The sequence below is a fragment of the Leucoraja erinacea genome, chromosome 1, assembly GCF_028641065.1.
Source record: "Leucoraja erinacea ecotype New England chromosome 1, Leri_hhj_1, whole genome shotgun sequence".
NCBI lineage: Eukaryota > Metazoa > Chordata > Chondrichthyes > Rajiformes > Rajidae > Leucoraja > Leucoraja erinaceus.
This window is the reverse complement of record NC_073377.1, coordinates 99,137,807-99,160,465: the sequence shown is the minus strand read 5'-3', so window position 1 is coordinate 99,160,465 and position 22,659 is coordinate 99,137,807. Positions and strand designations below refer to the sequence as shown.

Sequence of the window (22,659 nt, the reverse complement as noted above, 5' to 3'; positions counted from 1 at the left end):
CAGCAATTCAAGGACCAGTGCATTGAAGGAAGTGGTGCTTTCAGATGAAACTTGAAAACAAAGACCCTGTACCCCCACTGGTGGACGTGAAAGCTGCAATTTCTCACCCACCGTGCTCAATCACATGACTAAATTACAGCTTACTCTTACACCTCGCTGTACACAACATGATTTGCATTGGCAACAGTTATTATATTAAGATGGTTATTTGTTCTATTATCAATCAACTTTCTCTGGGGGTCGACATTTTTTTACAGGTGTTACCCGGTTATGAATGTAGGACTTATCAAAAGCACTTGACTGTTAAGAAAGAACAATTACTAAAGGTGGAGAGAGAAAACTAATTCTGCCATTTGTAGGAATGAACTTATGTACATACATCATACTTTTAAACTAAATAATATAATGGGAACTTGTCATGTGTGGCAGTGTTGTATACGAATATGGTGGAAAGGGTACAGAGAATATTTACAATGATGTTGCCAGGGCTAGAGGGTCTGAGATGTAGGGAGAGGTTGAGTAGGCTGGGAATCTATTCCCTGGAGCACAGGTGGATGAGGCGTGATCTTATTGAGGTGTAATAAATCATGAGGGGAATAGATCGGGTAGATGCACAAAGCCTCTTGCCCAGAGTAAGTGAATCGAGGATCAGAGGACTTCGGTTTAAGGTAAAGAGGAAAAGATTTAATAGGAACCTGAGGGGTAACTTTTTCACAGAAAGGGTGGTGGGTGTATGGAACAAGCTGCCAGAGAAGGTAGTTGAGGTAGGGACTATCCGAACATTTAAGAAACAGTTAGACAGGTACATGGATAGGACAGACTTGGAGGGATATGGACCAAACGTGGGGAGGTGGGACTAGTGTACCAAGGACATGTTGGTGGGTGTGGGCGTTGGGCCGAAGGGCCTGTTTCCATACTATAACTCTATGAATAAATACACATAATATTACTGAGTTCAAAAGTATGACATATACATACATTAATATCTATAAATGGCAGAATTTGTTTTCTCACCCTGCACCTTTAGGAATTGTTCTTTCTTATCAGTTATATGTGCTTTTATTGTATTCACTACAATACTGGTGAGGAATGGTTACCGTATCGAGTGAATATTTTACAACTTGTGGATAAATTCAACTTAAGAACATCTGTAAGAATGGAATCCACTCCTTACTCAAGAAAAAGAAACATAGAAAATAGGTGCAGGAGTAGGCCATTCGGCCCTTCGAGCCGGCACCGCCATTCAATATGATCATGGCAGTGCCGGCTCGAACAGCCTGTATTCCCAAGAGATGGGTGAATGACAATATATATAAAAATGATACAAGTATACAAGCCATAGGTACACATCCTGAACAGATATGTAAAAGTGGAATCTGTATATATGTTTTAAAAAAATTACCTGCAGTTCATATCAAATATGAAGCTAATTTGACTGTGATTATCGACGTAGAACAGTACAACACAGGGACAGGCTCTTTGGCCTACAATGTCGGTGCCGAACATTTTGCCAAGTTGAATTAATCTCCTCTGCCTGCACATGATTCGTATCCCTACATTCCTTGCATGTTCATGTGCCAATCTTAAAGCCTCTTCTATGCCCCTATCATATATGCCTCCACCACCACCCCTAGCTGAACATTCCAGGCATTCACTTGACTTGCAGATCTCCTTCAACATTATCCCTCTCACCGCCTGTCGACCAGTGGCACTAATGTCTGTGGTGATGAAGTGCTTTGAGAGGTTGGTTACGGTGGATATCAACTCCTACCTCAACAAGAACCTTAACCCACTACAATTTGTCTACCGTCACAACAGGTCAAAGGAGATGGCTCTCTTCTCCGCACTGGATCACTTGGACAATAAAAACACTTATGTCACTTATAACACTTTATAACAAGAGGAATCAAATATAGGAGCAAAGAGATCCTTCTGCAGTTGTACAGAGCCCTAGTGAGACCACATGTAGAGTATTGTGTGCAGTTTCACAAAAATGGAAGCCCCCACTACTGGGCTGACACTTGCCACCGGAAAACGGCACACCGGTACTGCACTGTCGACCTTCTTCTGTAGCCTTGGAACCTGGAGCTGATGGAGCCTCCTTTCTGTTGGCAAGACCGGCAGAGATAGGAGGCTTCCAACAACAATGACTGCAAGAAAATCCCTTTCGTTGCTGCAGGAGCAGCGAAGGCCAGCTGGGATTGTCTGCCAAAGACTGCAGCTCGCCAGGGAACGCAGGTGAACCGAGATAGCCGGGCGAAGAGGTGGTGACACGGCAGTTTTCTTGGGGACCGCCATTATCGTCGTTCCGAGGCAACACCACTCATCTCCCTCACTCGAACTGTTCCATATTTGATTGTGTGCGTGGACTTGGCCTCATGCCATTTGGACTCACCACCACCACAGGGGCACTGCACGATTGACAGCCCCGCCAACAGTCTTGTTTGTTTTTTCATCCTTTTTTCATTTTTAGGAAGGAACGTCGCAGAAGGTTCGACCAACCCCGACACGGGGTTTGATCGTCCGGCGCAGGGGAGCTGAAATCCCCCCGATGTAGGAGCTGCTCGTCTCGACGCCGAGGGCCCGCTGCTGGCTACTGGAGTCAAGATCATGCCATCAACGGAGGGCTCAAAGCCCCCCAACTGCGGGAGAACAAAGGGAAGATATTGAACTTTTTTTCACCTTCCATCACAGTGAGGAATGTGGAAGAGTCACTGTGATGGATGTTTATGTTAAAATGTGTTTTGTGTGTTCCGTTGCTTTTTATTTGTACGACTGATTTGGCAAATGAAATTCCTCGTGGGTTGCAAAACGTACTTAGCTAATAAAGTATGATTGTGATTGTGTCTGTTTGGTATTTTGTGTAAGTGTTTTGCGCCTGATATCATGCAGGGTCAGTGTTCTGGGGGATCAGGGCCTTCCAGGAGCTATGCAAAGGCGCATGCTTCAGCTTCTTTGGGTGCTCCTCTTGGGGCCTGATTCCGCATGAAGATCGTGCCTTTTGAGCATGGGATCTGGTGCTACCTGCCCCCCCCAGATGACGCTGGAGGACTGCTCGGCAGGTTTAACCATTTTCAACCCTGAGGGACGGGAAATATGCGGTGAGCTTCCTGCAGGAAACCCACATCATTCCAGGACAGAGTCAACCTTGCTCCTGGATTGGGGTTGTGAAGTCTTCATGAGCCACCTCAGCTCCATTTCCAGTGGGGTGGCCTTTTTGTTGGCCCTGGATTTCTGGCCAGAAATCCTAAAGGTCCAAGAACTGGTGCCAGGCCGCTTGCTTCATATGGCCATTTGCCTAGATGGCGTACCATTGCATTTTGTCAATGTTTTCTCAAGCCCGCCGTGTTGCAGACATGCCTATTCCGGGAGGTGTTTCCCCTGCTGAGCTTCATCGACTCTGGCGACTGCGTGATCCTCGGGAGAGACTTCAACTGTACCCTTGAGGAAGGAGACTGTTCCGGTATCCAGTACAGCCAGGAGTCGGTGAAGAAATTAAACAAGCTCGTGGGCTCCTTTGACTTGGTAGACCCCTGGAGGAACCTCCACCCCGACTGTAGAGCCTTCTCCAGGAGGTCAGAGGGGGGTGGTTCTCGCATCGACCGCCTGTACATTTCTTGGGCGTACGTCTCCCGCATCTCGGCGGCCTCCATGCGGTCAGTGCCGTACTCAGACCACCACCTGGTGTGGGCGGAGTTCATCCCGCTGCGCACACGGAGAGGATCCGCGTACTGGAACTTTAACAACCAGCTGCGGGAGGATGGCCGCTTCCGGGACTTATTTAAGAGGTTCTGGACCACCTAGAAGAGGAAGCGGGAAGGATTTCACTCCCTGCCACTATGGTGGGAAGTGGGCAAGGCCCACATGCAATGTTTCTGTCACCGAACCAGAAGACATCAACACAGCGTTCGTTCCTTTTATGGGACCTTGTTCTCACCGGGTAGCTCCGGCGGTGGGACGCGTGCAGTGATCTGTGGGAAGGGCTAACCACGGTCGGCCCAGAGAGTGCCGAGCGTCTGGACGCCCCCTAGACACTGGACAAAATAACCTTGGCCCTCCATCAGCTCTGAAGGGGCAAATCCCCTGGGTGAATGACGTGACAGCAGAGTTCCTCCGCACATTCTGGGAGAGGACTACACCATGGTCCTGAGAGAGAGCCTGGCGATCGGAGAGATGCCCCTTTCTTGGCGAAGGGCTGTCGTGGTCCTTCTGCCCAAGAAGGGCGATCTCCACCTTCTAAAGAACTGGCGCCCGGTCTTCCTCCTCTGTACTGACTACAAGGTCTTTGCAAAGGCAATGGCCAACCGTCTGGGCCCAGTGCTGGCCCAAGTGATCCACCATGACCAGTCTTACACGGTCCCGGAGCAGTCCATCCAGGACAATATCCATCTGGTCCGGGACCTGGTCTACCTGGCTCAGGAGACCGGTGTACACACTGCCTTTCTCTCCCTCGACCAGGAGAAGGCTTTTGACAAGTGGATCACAAGTATCTGCTGAGGACTCTGCGGGTGTTTGGGTTCGAACCACACTTTGTGGCCTGGATCCAGCTTTTATACGCCGCCGCGGAGTGCCTCATCAAAGTAAACGGATCCTTGACGGCCCCCATTCCCTTCCGCAGAGGAGTACATCAGGGCTGCCCCATGTCAGGCCAACTGTACGCAATCTGCGTGGAGCCATTCCTTAGTCAGCTTTGGAGGAAGTTGACGGGCATAGTTCTACATGAGCTGGACATGGAGGTGGTCCTCTCGGTCTACGCCGATGACGTGCTCCTCCTGGTCACCGACCCCGTTCACCTGCATAGGAAGCGCGTGTGCCAATGAGTCTTCTCAGCCGCCTCCTCTGCCAGGATAAACTGGGGGAAATGTTCTGGACTCTTGGTGGGTTCCTGGCAGGTGAACTCCCTCCCGGAGGAGATGAGGTCTTTCATGTGGAGCACCACGCACCTCCTCGACTTGGGAGTCTACCTGAGTCCCGTTGCGGAGACCTGGCCGGCGAACTGGCTGGCGATGAAAGTCGTCACCTGGCTGGGGCGCTGGTCGGGTCACCTCAGTGCTTCCTCAGTCCTCCCAGGTGGCACGTGCTGGCGATGCACTTTTTCCAACTGGGCCACTGCCGTCAAGATGGTAGGCGGATCACGATGGTGGATGTCAGCAGTGCTGTCATGCTGAGGATACCCGGCCTACCGGGACTTGTTGAGAGTCTGGAACCTGGTTGCCGTCGACCGGGGCCCCACCCCCCCCTCCACCGGTGGAGGTCGACAGCCCTAGGCATGAGAGCAGCCGGCCCTTGTCCCTTGTCCCGCCCCACCAGGTGTCGGGGGGGGGGGGCTCAAACGTGTGGAGTACTTGCGGCTGAGCAAACCCCCACTCAGCCAGAAGTACGTGTTGTAATCCTTCCCAGGAGCCGGTCCCACACAACTTGAGCCGCCTTTCCTCTACACCCTTCATCTCCCTCCGAGACGCAGGGAAGCGTCTCCGGTACGGGCTCCTCCTCCACACCCTGCATTTCCTTGCCCTGGTGGACGGTGTTGCCTTCTGGTCATGAGGGAGCCCCCCGATGGAGGTCCCTCTACGCAGGGATTCTCTCCCTCTACATCGGGGACCTGGGTGGAGGGTACTGCATCGAGGAGTCACTTGCAACCTGTTCCTCTTGCGGTTCACAGACTCGCCAGGCGCCTGCCACTTTTGCGGGTTGGAACTGTCTGTGTACCACGTGTATATGGAGTGTGTGAGGTCGCATCCCCTGTTCCATTATCTAAAGGGGCTGCTCCTTGCCTTCTGGCTGCACTTCTCACCCACCATCCTCATCTTCGGCCACCCTGTGTGTAGGGTAGAGGGTAGGGCCGAACATGTCCTGGACAGGTTGCTCCTGGGCTGGCCATCCGCGTGTCACGGTGACAGGCGGAAGAGGACTCTGCCGGAGCCGGCTGCCAGCCCCTTCTCTGGGGTTATGTCCGCGCTCGGCTGGTGTTAGAATGGGACTACGTGCAGTCCATGGGCACCCTGGGGAATTTCCGGGACTGTTGGGCACCGCAGTGGGTTGAATGCATGCTTGACAAGGATTGTAACATAGTTGTAATTTTTTTGGTATATTTGTTTGTCTTGTATTATGGTGGTGGGTTCTGTTTTGTTTTATTCTATTGTAAATATTATTTTAATAATTGAATAATTTTTTGATTAAAAATAAAAGCTGGCTACCAAGCTCACGGAACTGGGTCTTTACGCATCCCTCTGCAATTGGATCGATTTCCACATCCACAGACCACAGTCTGTTCGAATTGGCAGAAATACTTCTTCCTCATTAACAATCAGTACGGGAACATCTAAAGGCTGCGTGCTCATCCCCCTGCTCTACTCACTCTATAATCATGTCTGTGTAGCCGGACATAGTGCAAACTCCATCTTTAAGTTCGCAGACGACACCAACATTGTTGGACGAATTACAGATGGTGATGAGTCAGAGTATAGAAGTGAGATCGACCTATTGACCAAATGTTGCTCGCACAACAACCTGGTTCTCTAAGATTAAAACCAATTAACCGATTGTGGACTTTGGACGAGGAAGGATAAGGACCCACAATCCTGTTTATATCAACCATGATGGAGAGAGTCAAAAACTTCAAATTCCTGGGTATGCATATTTCCCAAGATTTTTCCTGGACCCAGCACACTGATGCAATTATAATCATAAATAAAGCACATCAACGACTACTTCCTGAAAAGATTTAAGAGATTTAGTATGTCAAAGGGGATTCTCTTGAACTTCTACAGATGTACAGTAGAGAGCATATTGACTGATTGCATCATGGCCTGTTTCGGCAACTTGAAAGTCCAGGAGTGGAAAAGACTGCAAAAAGTTGTGAACACTGCCCAATCCATCACCGGCTCTGACCTCCCCACCATCAAAGGGATTTATCAGAGTCGTTGCCTCAAAAAGGCAGCCAGCATTGTCAGAGACACACACCACTCTTGCCACACACTCATTTCACCACTGCCACCGGGAAGAAGGTACAGGAGCCTGAAAACTGTAACGTCCAGGTTCAGGAACAGCTTCTTCCCTACAGCCATCAGGCTATTAAACACTACAACCTCAAATAAGCTCTGAACTACAATAGACAATTATTATTGCACTACTATTGTTTGTTTTTTCAGTATGTATGCATGTGTATATATATATATATATATTTGTGTGTGTGTACTTGTATTGTATTGTATTGTATTCAAATTTATTGTCATTGTCTCAATTTGAGACAACGAAATGAATTTTCCTTACAGGCAGTATCATTAAAAAAATCACAAAGAAATTATAAAAATAAATAATAAATAAATAATAAAACATATTAAAAATAAAATTGAAATTGAATTAAAATTTAAAAAAAAAAAAGCACAAATACAGAAGTCCACGACACAACATAACATAAATGGCACCCAGGTGAGGACGGCACCATAGTCCAGCCAGCCTCCCCTCCGTGTTCATCCGTGGACGGGGCCTTCCAAGCACCCGCAGTCGCCGCCCCGGGTGGCCTGATGTTCAGGCCCTCACGCCGGGCTGGTGGAACGCCGACGCCGAACCCCAACGGTGAACATCCTCCTCCTCAGCGGCCCGGACCTTCTGATCAGCCGCCTCCCGCTGCCGGAGTCTGCAGCTCCTGAGTCCGCAGGCCGAGCCGGGCAGAGTCACAGGACCCCGCGTTGATTAGTCAGCGCCGCCCGCGTTGGGAGCTCCGCAAACCGCAGCTCCGTGATGTTGGTGCAGCAGGTCCAGCACTCCGGGCTCCAGACGGCGACCCCCGGTAAGGCATCGCCAGCCCCGCGATGTTCCAGCGCTGTCCCGCCGCTGCTGGAGCTCCGGTCGATCCCGGCAGGAAAGGCCGCGCCAATCCAGGCAGGTAGGCCGCTGTGGGGGGGGGAGGACGCGACTCGAATAATAGTCGCGTCCTCACCAGGAAGCGGCTGAAGTACGGTATCCCCCGCACCGTGCCCTCTTCCCCCACATAAAAACACAAAAAAAACACAAAAAAAACACACTTTAACATAACTAAATAAATAAACAAAAAAACAAAAAGATACCGGGCTGTAGGTGGAGGCTGCTGGCACCAGCGCCACCGGAAGTACAATACTACAATACATATACTTGTGAGTATTTGTATGTGTGTGTGTGTGTGTGTGTATATATATATATACTGAACTTCTTTTTCTCTCATTTATCTCTCTTCCAAACACGAGTAAATCCCATTCCGAAGAAGCCTCGCCAATAGCTTCCTTACCACTGAAGTGAGGCTTACCGGTTATAATTACCTGGATTATCTCTACGTCCCTTCTTAAACAAAGGAACAACATTGGCTACGCTCAAGTCCTCCGGGACCTCATCTGCGGTTAGGGAAAATATAAAGATCTAAATCAATGGTCCTGCAATCTCCTCTCTTGCCTCGCTCCATAAATTAGATAGATCCCATTAGGCCACCTTAATGCTCTTCAAGAACCCCAACACCACTTAATTTCAAACTGCTCTAGCATATTAGTATTGTCTACACTGATCTCACTATCTCTCATGGCCTCCTTGGTGAACAGTCAAGTCAAGTAAAGTTCATTCGTCACATACACATAAGAGATGTGCAGTGAAATGAAAAGTGGCAATGCTCGCGGACTTTCTGCAAAAAGACAAACAAACAAACAACCAAACAAACTATAAACACAATCGTAAACACACACATATTCTTTTACATATTAAGTATTGGAAGGAAAAACGTACAGTAAAGTTAGTCCCTGGTGTGATAGGAGTTTACAGTCCGAATGGCCTCTGGGAAGAAACTCCTTCTCAACCTCTCCGTTCTCACAGCACGGCAACGGAGGCGTTTGACTGACCGTAGCAGCTGGAACAGTCCGTTGCGTGGGTGGTAGGGGTCTCCCATGATTTTATTGGCTCTGGAGTTGCACCTCCTGATGTATAGTTCCTGCAGGGGGACGAGTGAAGTTCCCATAGTGCGTTCGGCCGAACGCACTACTCTCTGCAGAGCCTTCTTGTCCTGGGCAGAGCAGTTCCCAAACCAGATGGTAATATTTCCGGACAAGATGCTTTCCACAGCCGCTGAGTAGAAGCACTGGAGGATCCTCGGAGACACTCTGAATTTCCTCAATTGCCTGAGGTGGTAAAGGCGCTGCCTTGCCTTACTCACGAGTGCTGTGGCGTGTGATATCCATGTCATATCCTCAGAGATGTGGACACCCAGATATTTAAAACAGCTCACCCTATCCACAGTATCCCCATTTATCCTCATGGTGTGTACGTCCTCGGATGATGTGCCCTCCTAAAGTCCACGATCAGCTCCTTAGTTTTTTTGATGTTCAAGAGGAGGCTGTTATCCTGGCACCAGAGTGCTAGATCAGCCACCTCCTCCCGGTAGGCCTTCTCATCGTTGTCTGAGATCAGGCACACCACCACAGTGTCATCAGCAAACTTAATTATTGAGTTGGAGCTGAACCTAGCCACACAGTCATGTGTGTACAGGGAGTACAATAGGGGGCTGAGGATGCAACCCTGGGGCGATCCTGTGCTCAGGGTGAGGGACTTCGATGTATTCCCTCCCATCTTGACTACCTGGGGCCTGGCGGTGAGAAAGTCCAGGGCCTAGGCACACGGGGGTGTTGAGCCCTAATTCCAGTAGCTTCCCGGCCAGTCTGGTGGGGACTATCGTGTTGAAGGCTGAACTGAAGTCTATGAACAGCAAAGTACACATTTACTATGATGCAAAGTACACATTTACTCCATGTTCTGACTCCAAGCATAAATTCCCTCCTTTATTCTTGAGCGGTTCTACCTTCTGGTTGCCCTCTTGTTTTTAGTATATGTATAAAAAGCCTTAAGGGCATGTCCCACTTACGCAATTTTTTCGGTGGCCTGCCGGCACCCGTCATAGTCGCAGCAGGTTGCCGAAAATGTTCAAAAAGTTTAAAAAATCCAGCGGCGACCAGAAAAAGGTACGATTCTTTGGACGACTACTCACGACCATACAGGCGACATGTCACTTAGGATTTTCTTTATTCCTACTCACAAATTACCATCACCATTCTGGTGTTCCATTCCCGGTCTGCCTATCATGATGAAAAGTCATCAATCTGAAACATTAGCTCTGTCCCTTTATCCAATGTAGTTGCTTGACCTGCTGAATTTTCACAGCATTTTCTACTTGTATGCTATATAGTATTTGTATTCACTTGATTTAAAACCACATAACTTAGTTGTTATATTTTCTAACCCAAGGAACTGGAAGCAAGTCTGCAGCAACTTCTTGCAACCAAAATAGCTGTTTACATAATGACGTTTTTAATAGTGACTGTGGCTTGGGCGTCGCATATCAGGTAAATATTGTTTTTTGCACTGCACTGCATTTTAAATGTAATCACTGCATTTAAATGTTATCTTAAGGGAAAGCAAGTGATTGTGCTAAGCAGACGGTTATTGTGAGTGCTGGTGCTCTTCTTTCTGTAAGTTATGCCAAACTGTCTTGTACTCATTGTTCAGGACTCACCAAGGAATGAATATGATGACATAATATTTTCTGACTTGGAATCATTTCCTGGTTACAGTTTATTAAAAAATTCGTATTGCATTTGAATATGAACTAATTTTTAAATATTCATTTTTTATAGATTATTCCAAGTAATTGAACAAATAGATGATGTTCTTGCCCTTCTCAATTTGGTGAGTATAAAATGTTCATGACATGAAAACATCGGGGATATACCCTGACATATAGCCGCTTTTAAGACCATGGAATGCGAGAGCGGCGGTGGTGAATTTGCCTATCGGGCCGCTGGCGTTTGGAGCCAGCGGCTTCATACTGGTGCCAGTAGCACCTGGGAAAACACAGCGGGGATACCCCGCGACAAAAGCCGCTTTTAAGACCGCGGGGGCGGGCGGCGGTGAATTCGCCTCTCGGGCCGCTGGCGTTAGAGCCAGCACCCTCCGTGGCACCTGGGGAAACACATCGGGGATACCCCGATACTCAGCACGGCGGGGGGGGGGGGGGGGGGGGGGCGGAGAGGCGCCCCGACCTCGAGACCCCGCAGCAGAAGGTTTAAAACAGGACCTGCAGGTAAATTCTTTACTCTCAGGTTGTTAAGTTCTATTTCTGTGAGGATGTGTTACAGGAAAGGAACCATGGACTAAGTCCAAATGGAGACTGACTGCGGAGGACCGCGGGAGTGCGGGAGTCAGCAGCGGTTGGCTACACCTGGACCGCTAATCGATCATCAGTCTCCGACCTGGCACCTGCACAGTTGGAATCGACACCACAGACTAGCGGGAAGGCCAAGCAAAAAGTCAGACAGGCCGAAGACTCGGACAAGTCGGGCTGTGAATACTCACCGCCAGTGGGAGCACTGTGATCGCATATCCCGCATGGAGCGGTTGATGGAGCAGATGCTCCAATGTGACATGCTCCGGTATATGGAGTCTAGTCACCATGGGGTCCTAGGACGCCCAAGGCAGCACCTTATTGAGGGCTGCATAATGCATCTCCCTCGACAGAGGGGAGCATTAGGAGTCACTTCTGGGCTGACTCTGAAGACAGGGGTTTGACTGAAGATACCACAAGTGTGCAGGGGGTGCAGGAACAACACAACCAGCAACAAGAGCTCGATGAGGGCCATCGGGCTCAAGAAGGCCATATCATCACACAAGACCTCACATCTCCGGCGGCAGCACCCCTATGCACCCACCAGCAAACCGCGATGCACTGAAGCTGGTGAAAGCTTGAAGGCCGTACAACCAGAACAAAGGTCTTTTTTAGGCCACAGCCCAGAATGGCCTTCCTGGAAGATGCGCCAACCCCGTATTCGAGCTCCTCTACCTCCCAGGAGCAGAAGTGCAAAATCATGCACACATGGTTGAGGCAGCTCCTGGGCCGGGTTGCATAAGTCCTCCCATTTGGATAAAGGTATGGGGCCGCATCGATGATGTCTCTTGTCACGGATACAAGTTGGTAATACTCAAACTGATTGAATATTTACACAGGTTTGGGATCACATAAGATTAGTTTATACTGCACAACAGGTATGGTTGGAGTTGCCTTTCAAGGCAGGTTCACAATATGGGATGCAGTCTGATCATTGTCAACAGCCTCAACCCGCATGTGCAGTATAGACATTTCTGAATAACTTCCATGTGATCATTTCCTCTCACAGGGTTGAAGATATTTGAAATTTAACTGGATGAGGCAATGATACACTCAGAAGCGTTGCAAAATGGGCTAACTTCAGTTTCCAGATTATTTACCAAATCACTACAATCAGTGCTTCGACTGCACAGAACTAACAAATAAGTGGCATGGCCAATCTGAATGATATTGAACATACTGTATTTTACTAAATTTGCCTTATCAGCCACATAGCTATATTTGAGAAATTGAGGTTCTCACCCATCCAGTTAAATTCCAATTAAGTTGATACCAACTGAAACTATTGATTATTAGGATACAATCAAACCATTTATTTGTCTGTGATTAGCTCTGAGACAAAAGATTAGACCTCTGCTATTCTCAGCTGAAACAAACAAAGTCACAATGATGGACGAACAGTATTCAGCTTTGCTCCACTAAAAACCTCTCATCTGTAAATCTTCAGTCATTTCCAAACTGATGCTATTGCCCAAAGATGGGAAATCTACTAATACCATCTCTAGTTATGGAGGCAGATGGGATTAGCATGAGTTATCAAGTGTTCAGTCATGGTATCAACTGCCAATGGACACCAGGTGCATTCAGTGCATTAAAGGGCGTGTGGATAGGCATAACCTGCATGCACAAGTCCAAGGTGATACACTTTGGTTGTGGTATATGTTAATCACAAAGGTACAACCAAATCAAAGTATCCGGTGATAGTTTTACCTAACTGCATTTAGCACTGGTGTATTATCATGCAAAATCAATGACAACACAGAATGAATGAGTGATCACAATGTATTTAATGACATTGTGGATCGATGGAACACTAACGATTGTGATGCTTGCATCCAGGCTCAATCAACAGTTGCAAAAAATACGAGGCATATTGGTGGCGAAGGGTGCATTCTCGCTACACTAGGGAGGAATGTTCTTTTATGTCTTCCTCCATTTGGCCTCAATAGACTGGTCTTGCAAAATCCAGCAAGATTCCCGCTTCTGGGTTTTCATAGTGCCTGTGGGATTATATACCCATGGTTCCCGCTGATGTGGGGAATGAGCATAAAACCTTACATGGTTATTTCCGGACAAAAAAGATGCTGGTTCAGTTGTGATGTTGAAACCATCCTCTGCATGATATAATCAATTCTTAGACTTACAGACTCTTGAGAGACCGTTTCCTGCGGCTCGGGTTGTCAAACCATAAGCACTAGGAGTGCTCACTGCAGATTGCAGGGATAGCACCAAATAGCAGCAAACCGCATAGGAGATGGGAAGTATTGTTTATTCTTCTTTACGTTTAACTCGGCACGGATGACTGACACATTGAAATTCAGTTTTATGGGATTATAACATCAAGTTAAAATTCCATTTACTGTGCCTCAAATACCTATTCATCATTTGGCTGCAGAGAATACAAACCACTCTGTCCGGTCTCACCCTCTGATGTCTAGATTATGAAGGGTATCGTCAACTAAAAACCTCCTAGGCCTAGGGATGCAGAGATATGGGTTGTTAACATTGTGCTACGTCACTTCGCCATTAGGCACCAGCAACATCCCTGTCCTTGGTCTAACTCACGTACCAGTGGTTATGCCATGGCACTGAGTACAGCGCTACGGATCCAGTCATTGCTACACTGGATAGAATGATCATATCTGTGTACTATAATAACATGTTTTGTTATGATTAGTCAAGCAGAGTAGACAGGGACACAGACCAAACTGGATGTTGCATATCCCATGGACCTTGGGTAGCGTGTGATCACGCATCTATACTAGTATGTCAAGGTCCCTAAGAGCCTCATAGACTCTGATTAGCAATATTGTTAGTTACATTAAACCTCGTTAGAAGGAATCACTACGAACCTTCTCCAGAGGGTTAAATGGGTCTGGCATATACAGGAGTGTACATTGAAATTGAGTCTCACTCTACCAGGACCGCTATACCTCAGCAGCAGGGTTATGGACCACATCCTAGCGGCTGCAGGATGGTCAAACCATTAATCTGTACAAATATTCAGAATAAACCCATTGCCAGATCGGGGGTATTTGCCAGCTCTGTTAGGTATGGTTCATACTTCCTCCAGGTTGAGGGAGGTTACGATTCCCACTATTGTTCATTAATAGCATCAACATGTCTATATCAATGTCATGTCTGAATGCAATATTAATGTTCACTCATCATTGGCCCACTGATGCTGTGTATGACGCCTGGACTTATTTCCACAGCATGAAATCACAGAGCTTTAAAATCTTCACGTAGTCACTCACGTGACTCCGAAGTAAAATAGTAAGATTAAACGAGAATTTACCAGTTTGAAGTTTGATCTTTATTTTATGAGGAGTAATGTTGAGGGATTACGTGCCCTCCACACCCACCCTCGATCATAAAGTTCAACTGGTATCCTATTTCTCTAATCTTACTATGTTCAGTTCATTTACTGTTATCTGTGATTTCACACCGCTGCTTTGAAGATTGACACGCATGCGTCCTGGCGGGTTCTTCACGTAATCCCTCAACGTTACTCCTCATAATATAAAGATCAAACTTCAAACTGGTAAGTTCTCGTTTAATCTTACTATTCTTTTATATTACACATTAACACATTTCCCAGTACGGACATTGCACTTTTGTATATTTGATATTACATTTGATGTAAGACATAGTATATTACTTTAGGTTTCATATTGATATCTGACGATGGTGTGTAATTATACCACAGAAATGAGGAAGGCTCCAGGTTGAATACTCTGACTATGCTAGAGTTAGTTGATTGAAGCTTTGATAGTAATAATAAAGGACACTACAGTTAGTCACAGCATCCAGGTTTGGGAACATTGTCTGTTACTCTGCTGCTAATCTCTCCCACAGTATGAAAATATAAGTGATGCAGGTTATATTACCTCTGCCTGCATAATCATGCAAAGCAATCCCTCCTGACAAAACAATTGGATAAGAATTTGTCATGACCAATCAATACCCTGCTTTCATGGAGAAGCAAGTACATACTTGCCAAGCATCAATCTTCTTGATCCAAGTGTAATAAAAATGAACTGCAGATACTGGTTTATGCCAATGATAGACACAAAATTCTTGAGTAACTCAGTGGGTCAGGCAACATCTTTGGAGAAAATGAATAGGTGACGTTTCGGGTCGGGACCCTTCTTCAGGCTGATTGTAGTGGAGGAGGGTGCAGGGACTGGAAATGAGGGGAAAAAACAGCAAAAACGTTGGAGAAAATGAACTGCATAAAACACATGTCAGAGAGGCACTTCATGACCTCGTCTCACTCATCGGGGAAGAGGAAGCCAATCCAAGTACTGTTATGTGATTGTTTTCAAAGAAGGATACCGGTTTCCGTATTTACAGACTGGTCTCCCTTTTGTCTCACAGAAAAGGTCAACACAACTATCTCCTCCCAGTCACCAGAGATTTCCTTCCATAATGCCAGTGCAGATCCATTCATCAAGACATACAATTAATATGATCTTCACCACACGGCTAATCCAACAAAACACAGAGTAAAGCACCAGCCACTGTACATGGCATTTCCAATAGCACAACTGCCTTTGATTCCATCAACTGCGGAAGATTATAAGGGACCACTCTCAAATAAGTCTACCCTCAGAACCTAGTGGCTATTCCATGTCTGCTACCCAAGATGTGCAAGGCACTATTCCAACCAATTCCAGGTCATTTACACATCCCGTATTTAAGTCAAGCAAAGGTATGTCAACACAACAACCTTCTTCTGATTCTCCCTTGCTATTTTACTTCGGAGTCACATGAGTGACTATGTGAAGACCCCGCCAGCACGCATGCGCGACATAGCGTCTCACGCATGGCACCAGCGACGGGCGGGGGAAGAGCTCTCCCGCGGCAAAATTGAACAAACAGACCTACAGGTAAGAATTTTTATTCTAAGGTCGTATTTCTTCCCCTTGTTGTGCTTTGTGTTGTAGCACCATGGACAAGGGGAAGAAAAATGGGTCGTGTCTCAATGGCAGCGGGGAACTGTGAAAGTTCCGACAGCCCGGCAGCCGGGGGCGACCAGCGGCACCTGGACCGCAGAGTCTGCGGTCCACAGTCACGTCTACTCTGCACAGCTGAGCCCAGCGCCGCGAGCTGTACACCCGGAAATAGCGCAGCGGGCTGGAGGCAAAGCCCAGCAGAAGTCAGTCAGGCCAGTGGAAGTGACCGTCTGGAGCAGTTGCTGTAGTCCAGTCACCGACATCAACTCTGCTCAGCTGAGCCCAGCGCCGCGAGCTGTACAGCCCGAACCAGCGCAGCGGGCTGGAGGCAAAGCCCAGCAGGAGTCGGTTCAGCCGATATACTCAGATGAGTCCGGCTGGGAGGACGCACTGCCCGAGTGCAGCAGAGGTGCCACCTCTCCCACATAAAGCAGTTGATGGAGCAAATGCTCCAACGTGACTTGCTCCGGGAGATGGAGCAAGCTCACTATGGGAGTCTTCGCACTCCCATAACAGCACCTTATCGAGGGCTGTCCAATGCATCTCCCTCGACAGAGGGGAGCATTGCGGGCCAGGACTGGGCTGGTCCTGAAGAAGGGGACGTGACTGAAGAAAACGGCAGTGTGCTGGGGGTGCAGGATCCTAAGGAGCTACTGGGAGTGGTCACCAAATTTGTGGTCAGGAGTACCATTGCAGACCAAGCTGGCGGCCAGCATCGACTACCTGTCCTTCCATCCTCTGCAGGAACAGGTAGTTAACGAAAATACGGAGATGTACATGCTTCCTGTGAACTTTACTTTGTTAAAAGTGCCTGCAGTAAACAATGCGATCTGGGGGTACAATGGGACTGGCATAAGAACCCAGGAGGTCAAACTACAGAAGAATCTAAAACTTCTGACAGCGGGCATAACATTGTTTGCTCGTTCAGTCGATGGTACTGAGATGACGGACACTCAGTAGGACACACTGGCATTGCTCCTCAATACACAGTATGAAATCAATTGCTTGCGAAAGAGTGCAATAAAACCTGCACTAAACCCCAAATTTGCAGGGTTGTGCGAAACAGCTGCAACACAACCGCAGATACTGCTGTTTGGGGGAGGGGGGAAACTTGTCTAAACAAGTCAAAGAGCTCGACGAAGAGTTTAAAGCCGTCCGGCTCATGAGGGCATCATCATCAACGGGCAGACCACACCTCAGACGGCAGCATCCCTATGCATCCACCAGCAGGCATCAACACCAGGACGCTGGTGAAAGCATGAGGGCCCACGCAGCAACCACAAAGGTCCTTTTTAGGCCAAGGCCCAGAGCGAACCCCATGGAAAATGTGCCAACCCCGCACTCTGGCGCCTCATCCACAGAAGAGGCAAAAGCTGAAGAAGTAAACGTACCACCGGCAACCATGGAGGTAGGTGGGTCTGGTTTCTTCCGGAACACAAGAGGTGTAGGACCTGTACTAACAAAGGGAACGTTACACTTGTTTTGGGAAGCATGGAGGTTTATTACCACTGATTTTAATAAAATATACTGCAGAGTATTCAGGGATACGAAATTGAATTCATCTAAAAGATATGCCACCAGTTCAACATGTGCCTAACCAAAAGTTGTACTCTCACAACAGGAGAAATTGGAAGGACAGGCAGAACTGGAAAGGTTATATACCAATGGTATAATAGAGAGGTTGGCACATGACTCTTTAAAATTTGTATCCAATATATTTACGAAAACCAAAAAAGATGGTGGATGACACATCATCATTGACTTAACAAAACTGAATACTTATGTAAAGTATACTCATTTTGATGATATATTAATTGTGGGGAAAACCCTGGAACTAGCTAAATCAGCAGTTTTAGCTACCAAACATTTATTTGAAACTCTGGGGTTCATCATCCATCCAGATAAATCTTAAGTTGACGCCATCCACAACTATGGACTATCTGGGATTCACAATTAACACTATCCACATGTCTGTAACATTGCCAAAGAATAAAGCAGCAGACTTTGTGGAAGCCTGCAACAAATTGATTGTTGCAAATAAACCATCTATTCATTCTAGGTGGCAAGAGAAATTAGGAAACTAGTAGCAGCATTTCCAGCTACTCAGTTTGGACCTTTGCATTATCAAAGTTAAAAAAAAAAAGGGCAGAGGTGCAAGCACTAAGATACAATGGTGGAAGGGAAATATTTGGCACAGTTCCAGCCCATCATAATTAGTAAACCATCATTCACATTACAAACGGAAGCAATCATGGCTGGGGAGCTACTAACATTATATCCAGTACTGGTGGTAGATGGAACATCAGGAATCATCATTACTAAAAACACTGGGTATAAATTATTTAGAAATGTTGGGTGCGTTTCATGGGCTAAAAGCCTACTGTTCACAATGCACCATTTGCATGTCCGCCTACAAATTGATAATACCACAGTGGTGGCATATATTAATCATATGGGTGGAATAAAATCGATATCATGTGTCAATCTAGCCAATACAATCTGGCAATGGTGTGTCAATAGACATATTTGGCTATCAGCAACTTACCTACCAGGTAAGCTCAATACAGTGGTAGACACCAGGTCACGAAAAAGTTAATGACAGCACCGAATGTTGGGCCACAAAATATTTGCTGATATTACTATACGATATGGTACACCAGATATCGACCGAATGTTGGGCCACAAAATATTTGCTGATATTACTATACGATATGGTACACCAGATATCCATCTATTTGCATCTAGACTCAATCACCAATTACCGACTTATGTCCCTTGGGAACCAGGCCTGGGGCAGCAGCAATGGACGCTTTCTCGCTGATTTGGGGAAAATTGTTTTCTATGCCTTTTCCCCCTCCTGCCTCATCAGTCGGGTCCTACGCAAAATACATATGGACTCAGCATCAGGTATCTTGGTAGTATCCGATTGGCCTACACAGCCATGGTTCCCTGTGGTCCTTGACATGGTCTTTGAACCATATATGTCCATCATGCTAGATCTGGGCTGACGGACAGGACCATGAATATGATCACGGCGGCCTATCACGAGTCAACAAAGAAGCAGTACCTCTCCAGCATAAGAATATTGGAGTTGTATTGCTCAAAGACTGGTGTAGCGTATAATACAGCTACAATCACCAACGTCCTGGAATTCCTGTCCCAGCCTTCATATTGATGAAGGACTGAGCTGCAGCGCTATCAATTGCGCTAGGAGTGCCCTGTCAGCTTACTGGAGACAGGCACCAGGACAGCTCCATGGGATCTCACCCTCTAGTTGCCAAACTTATGAGGGTTATTTACAACACTAACCCTCCGAGAGCGAGGTACTCCCAGATCTAGGATGTCAGTGTTGTACTCATGTTGCTAAGGGGTTGGTCACCAGCAATGTACCTGTCCCTGGAAAAGCTCACATTAAAATCAGTATGCTGATGGCACTGGTCTCAACTCAAAGGGTCCGGTCTCTACATAAACTGAAACTGGACAATATGATGGTATCTACAGAAAAGATAAACTTCGCATCTTGGAGCTGGCTAAACAAAAAAGACCAGGAACATCAGGACAGAATTGGAATTCCAGGCATACCCATCTGACACCCGACTGTGTGTATCACACACCTTCCACTATACCTTAACACTACTAAAATTATTAAGAGGTAGAGAATTGGCGCTATGGGTCAGCTATAAACAGCCTCATGGCCGGGAATCAGCACAGATCATCTCTAGATGGCTCAGACAGGTTTTGGGAGCTGCTGGGGTGGATACTGACATTTTTAATTTCATTCCACAAGGGCAGCAGCAACATCGGCAGCTAGAGACATGGAATTGCATATGGACCATATCCTGGCAACAGCAGGGTGGTCTAGAGAGAAGACCTTCCAACTCTTTTATAATAAGCCAATAACCAAACCTGCGGTGTTGCAGAATCAATTTTGAATTCTGTAATATATTTAGCCCAAGGGAGCATTAATCTTGTTAATATAAATTGTTATTGTTTGAATTTGATTCATGTCTGAATACGATAACATACTTCCTCCCTTGGATGACTTTGGCAGTGAGTGAAGCATGGACTAGTTCCACGGCATGAAATCACAGATCTTTAAAATCTTCACGTCGTCACTCACATGACTCCAAAGTAAAATAGTAAGATTAAACGAGAACTTACCAGTTTGAAGTTTGATCTTTATTTTATGAGGAGTTACGGTGATGGAATACGTGCCCTCCACGCTCACCCTCTATTATAAAGGTCAACTAGTATCCTAGTTCTTATCTTATTATGTTTATTTCACTTAATATTACTGTGATTTCACACCGCTGCTTTGAAGAATGTCGCGCATGCGTGCTGGCGGGGTCTTCACGTATTCCCTCAACGTAACTCCTCATCAAATAAAGATCAAACTTCAAACTGGTAAGTTCTCGTTTAATCTTACTATTATGCTGCTCAAGCCCTCGACTGACCAAACACCAACAATGTATTTTATATGTAATACACCCCCAGCTGGAGTGCGTCTATAGGATGAACAAAAACTGTTCAATCTTTCAATATGTCTGTGCACATGTGGAGGCTGAGCTCCAAATTATCATTGACTTCCTCACATAAATATATAAGAGGATGGACTTTATACTAAACATTCAGGAAACTTGTTCCTACTATATCCTACTATACCTCCTCCAACCTCATCTACTGCATCCGCTGTTCCAGGTGTCAACTGCTCTACATTGGTGAGAACAAGCGCAGGCTTGGCGATCGCTTTGCCCAACCTCCGTTCAGTTCCCAACCTGATCTCCCGGTGGCTCAGCACTTCAACTACCCCTCCCATTCCAAATCTGACCTTTCTGTCCTAGGCCTGCTCCATGGCCAGATTGAGGCCCAAATTGGAGGAACAGCACCTCATATTTTGCTTGGGGAGTTTACACCCCAGTGGTATGAACATTGATCTCCAATTTCAGATAGTCCTGCCTTTCTCCCTCCTTCCCCTCCCCTTCCCAACTCTCCCACAGCCTACGACTCTTCCTTTCTTTTTCCCGCCCACCCCCGACATCAGTCTGAAGAAGGGTCTTGACCCGAAATGTCGCTTATTCCTTCGCTCCATAGATGCTGCCTCACCCGCTGAGTTTCTTCAGCTTTTTTGATTTAACAACGTTTTTAACTAAACTACTGGTGTTCTTTTAAGGATGTGGCTATTAGTTTAGATAAAACCGAATCAGCGGATTTTGTCTATTCAGATTATTGGAAGGTTTTCAATAAGCTCCCACAGAAGAAGTTGGGCAACAGGTTTAGAGCACACGGAATACGAAATAATCTGCTGACATGGTTAGAGAATTGGTTATTAGACCGAAAGCAAAAAGAACATAGAACAGCATAGCACTGGAATGGCCCTTTGGCCCACAATGTTTGTGCCAAACATGATGCCAAGGTAAGCTGATCTCATTTGCCTGTACATGATCCATATTCCTCTATAGCAAGGGTTCCCAACCTGGTGTATATTTCACCTACCCAGGGGGTAAATTTGTTGATTCTGGATTTGTACATATTTTTTCTCATTGACATGTTTTGTTCTGGTATCTGTTATCTGGTATCTTTTCATCATTAGTTGTTGATAAATAAGTGAAATAACATTGTTATGTGCCAGGGGTAAACGGAACGAAAAAGGTTGGGAACCCCCGCTCTATAGCCTGCACTTCCATGTGCCTATCCAAAAGTCTCTTAAACGCCACTATTCTAACACATCTATGTTACTAAAACTCTTTGTTTGGCCGGCAATGTGTCACTCTGCTCTGCTTTTTCCTATCTTCTTCCAAACGCTACGTCACAGCCTTCCCACTTTCACATATTCTACTCACATTTTTCCCGTCGAAGTGATAAACATCTTCCCGTCGCATTTCAACCTATGTTTCCGAAGTTATTCATGATTTAAAGTTTCAATAAATGCCAAAACTGCTTTCTCAGAGAGCGTCCAGTGATGATGTCACAATGCCTCTCACAGTGCACGAATCACAATGGGCTTTCAAGCTGCTTGCCGATTGCCACAATGACATCACAATGAGACGTTGCCAGCGGTAATAATGGGCTCTCAAGCTGCCTGCCTCTCACAGTGCACCAATCACAAGCTGTCCAGGCCCTGGCGCTGCACTACGACCTGGGTAGGTCCTGGGGCAGGGAATAGGAATAAGGGGAGGAGGATGAGAGAAATGAGGAGGAGGGAGATAGGGTAGGGTCTCTACCCCCTACCTCTCTGCCCCTCTCCCTCTCTACCCCCTTCCCTCACTACCACCACCACCCCCCCTCTCTAACACCTCCCTCTCTGGGGAGTGGTGCATATCGGGACCTATGTGAATATTTTAGTGGAATATTGCGTTCGAGGACCAGCCCTCCCCTGTGACTCCGCGTGCCCTTGCCCCCCCCCCAGCATTGGGGGACAGTCTCTATTAAACTTTCTCCCTCATAGCCACACCCTCTAGTGTTAGGCATTTCCACTCTGGAGAAAGGTTCTGACTGTCTACCCTACCTATTCCTCACATAATTTAA

General features: G+C 46.8%; 1 protein-coding gene across 1 annotated transcript in view; it reads left to right on the top strand.

Moving 5' to 3' along the window:
• tmem175 (transmembrane protein 175) overlaps positions 1 to 22,659 on the top strand; it is a 52,128-nt gene that overhangs the window by 9,979 nt on the left and 19,490 nt on the right. The window contains exons 3-4 of the mRNA XM_055640132.1: positions 10,261 to 10,358; positions 10,650 to 10,701. Of these exons, the coding sequence (XP_055496107.1) occupies positions 10,261 to 10,358; positions 10,650 to 10,701 (150 nt within the window). The remainder of the gene's footprint in view (positions 1 to 10,260; positions 10,359 to 10,649; positions 10,702 to 22,659) is intronic.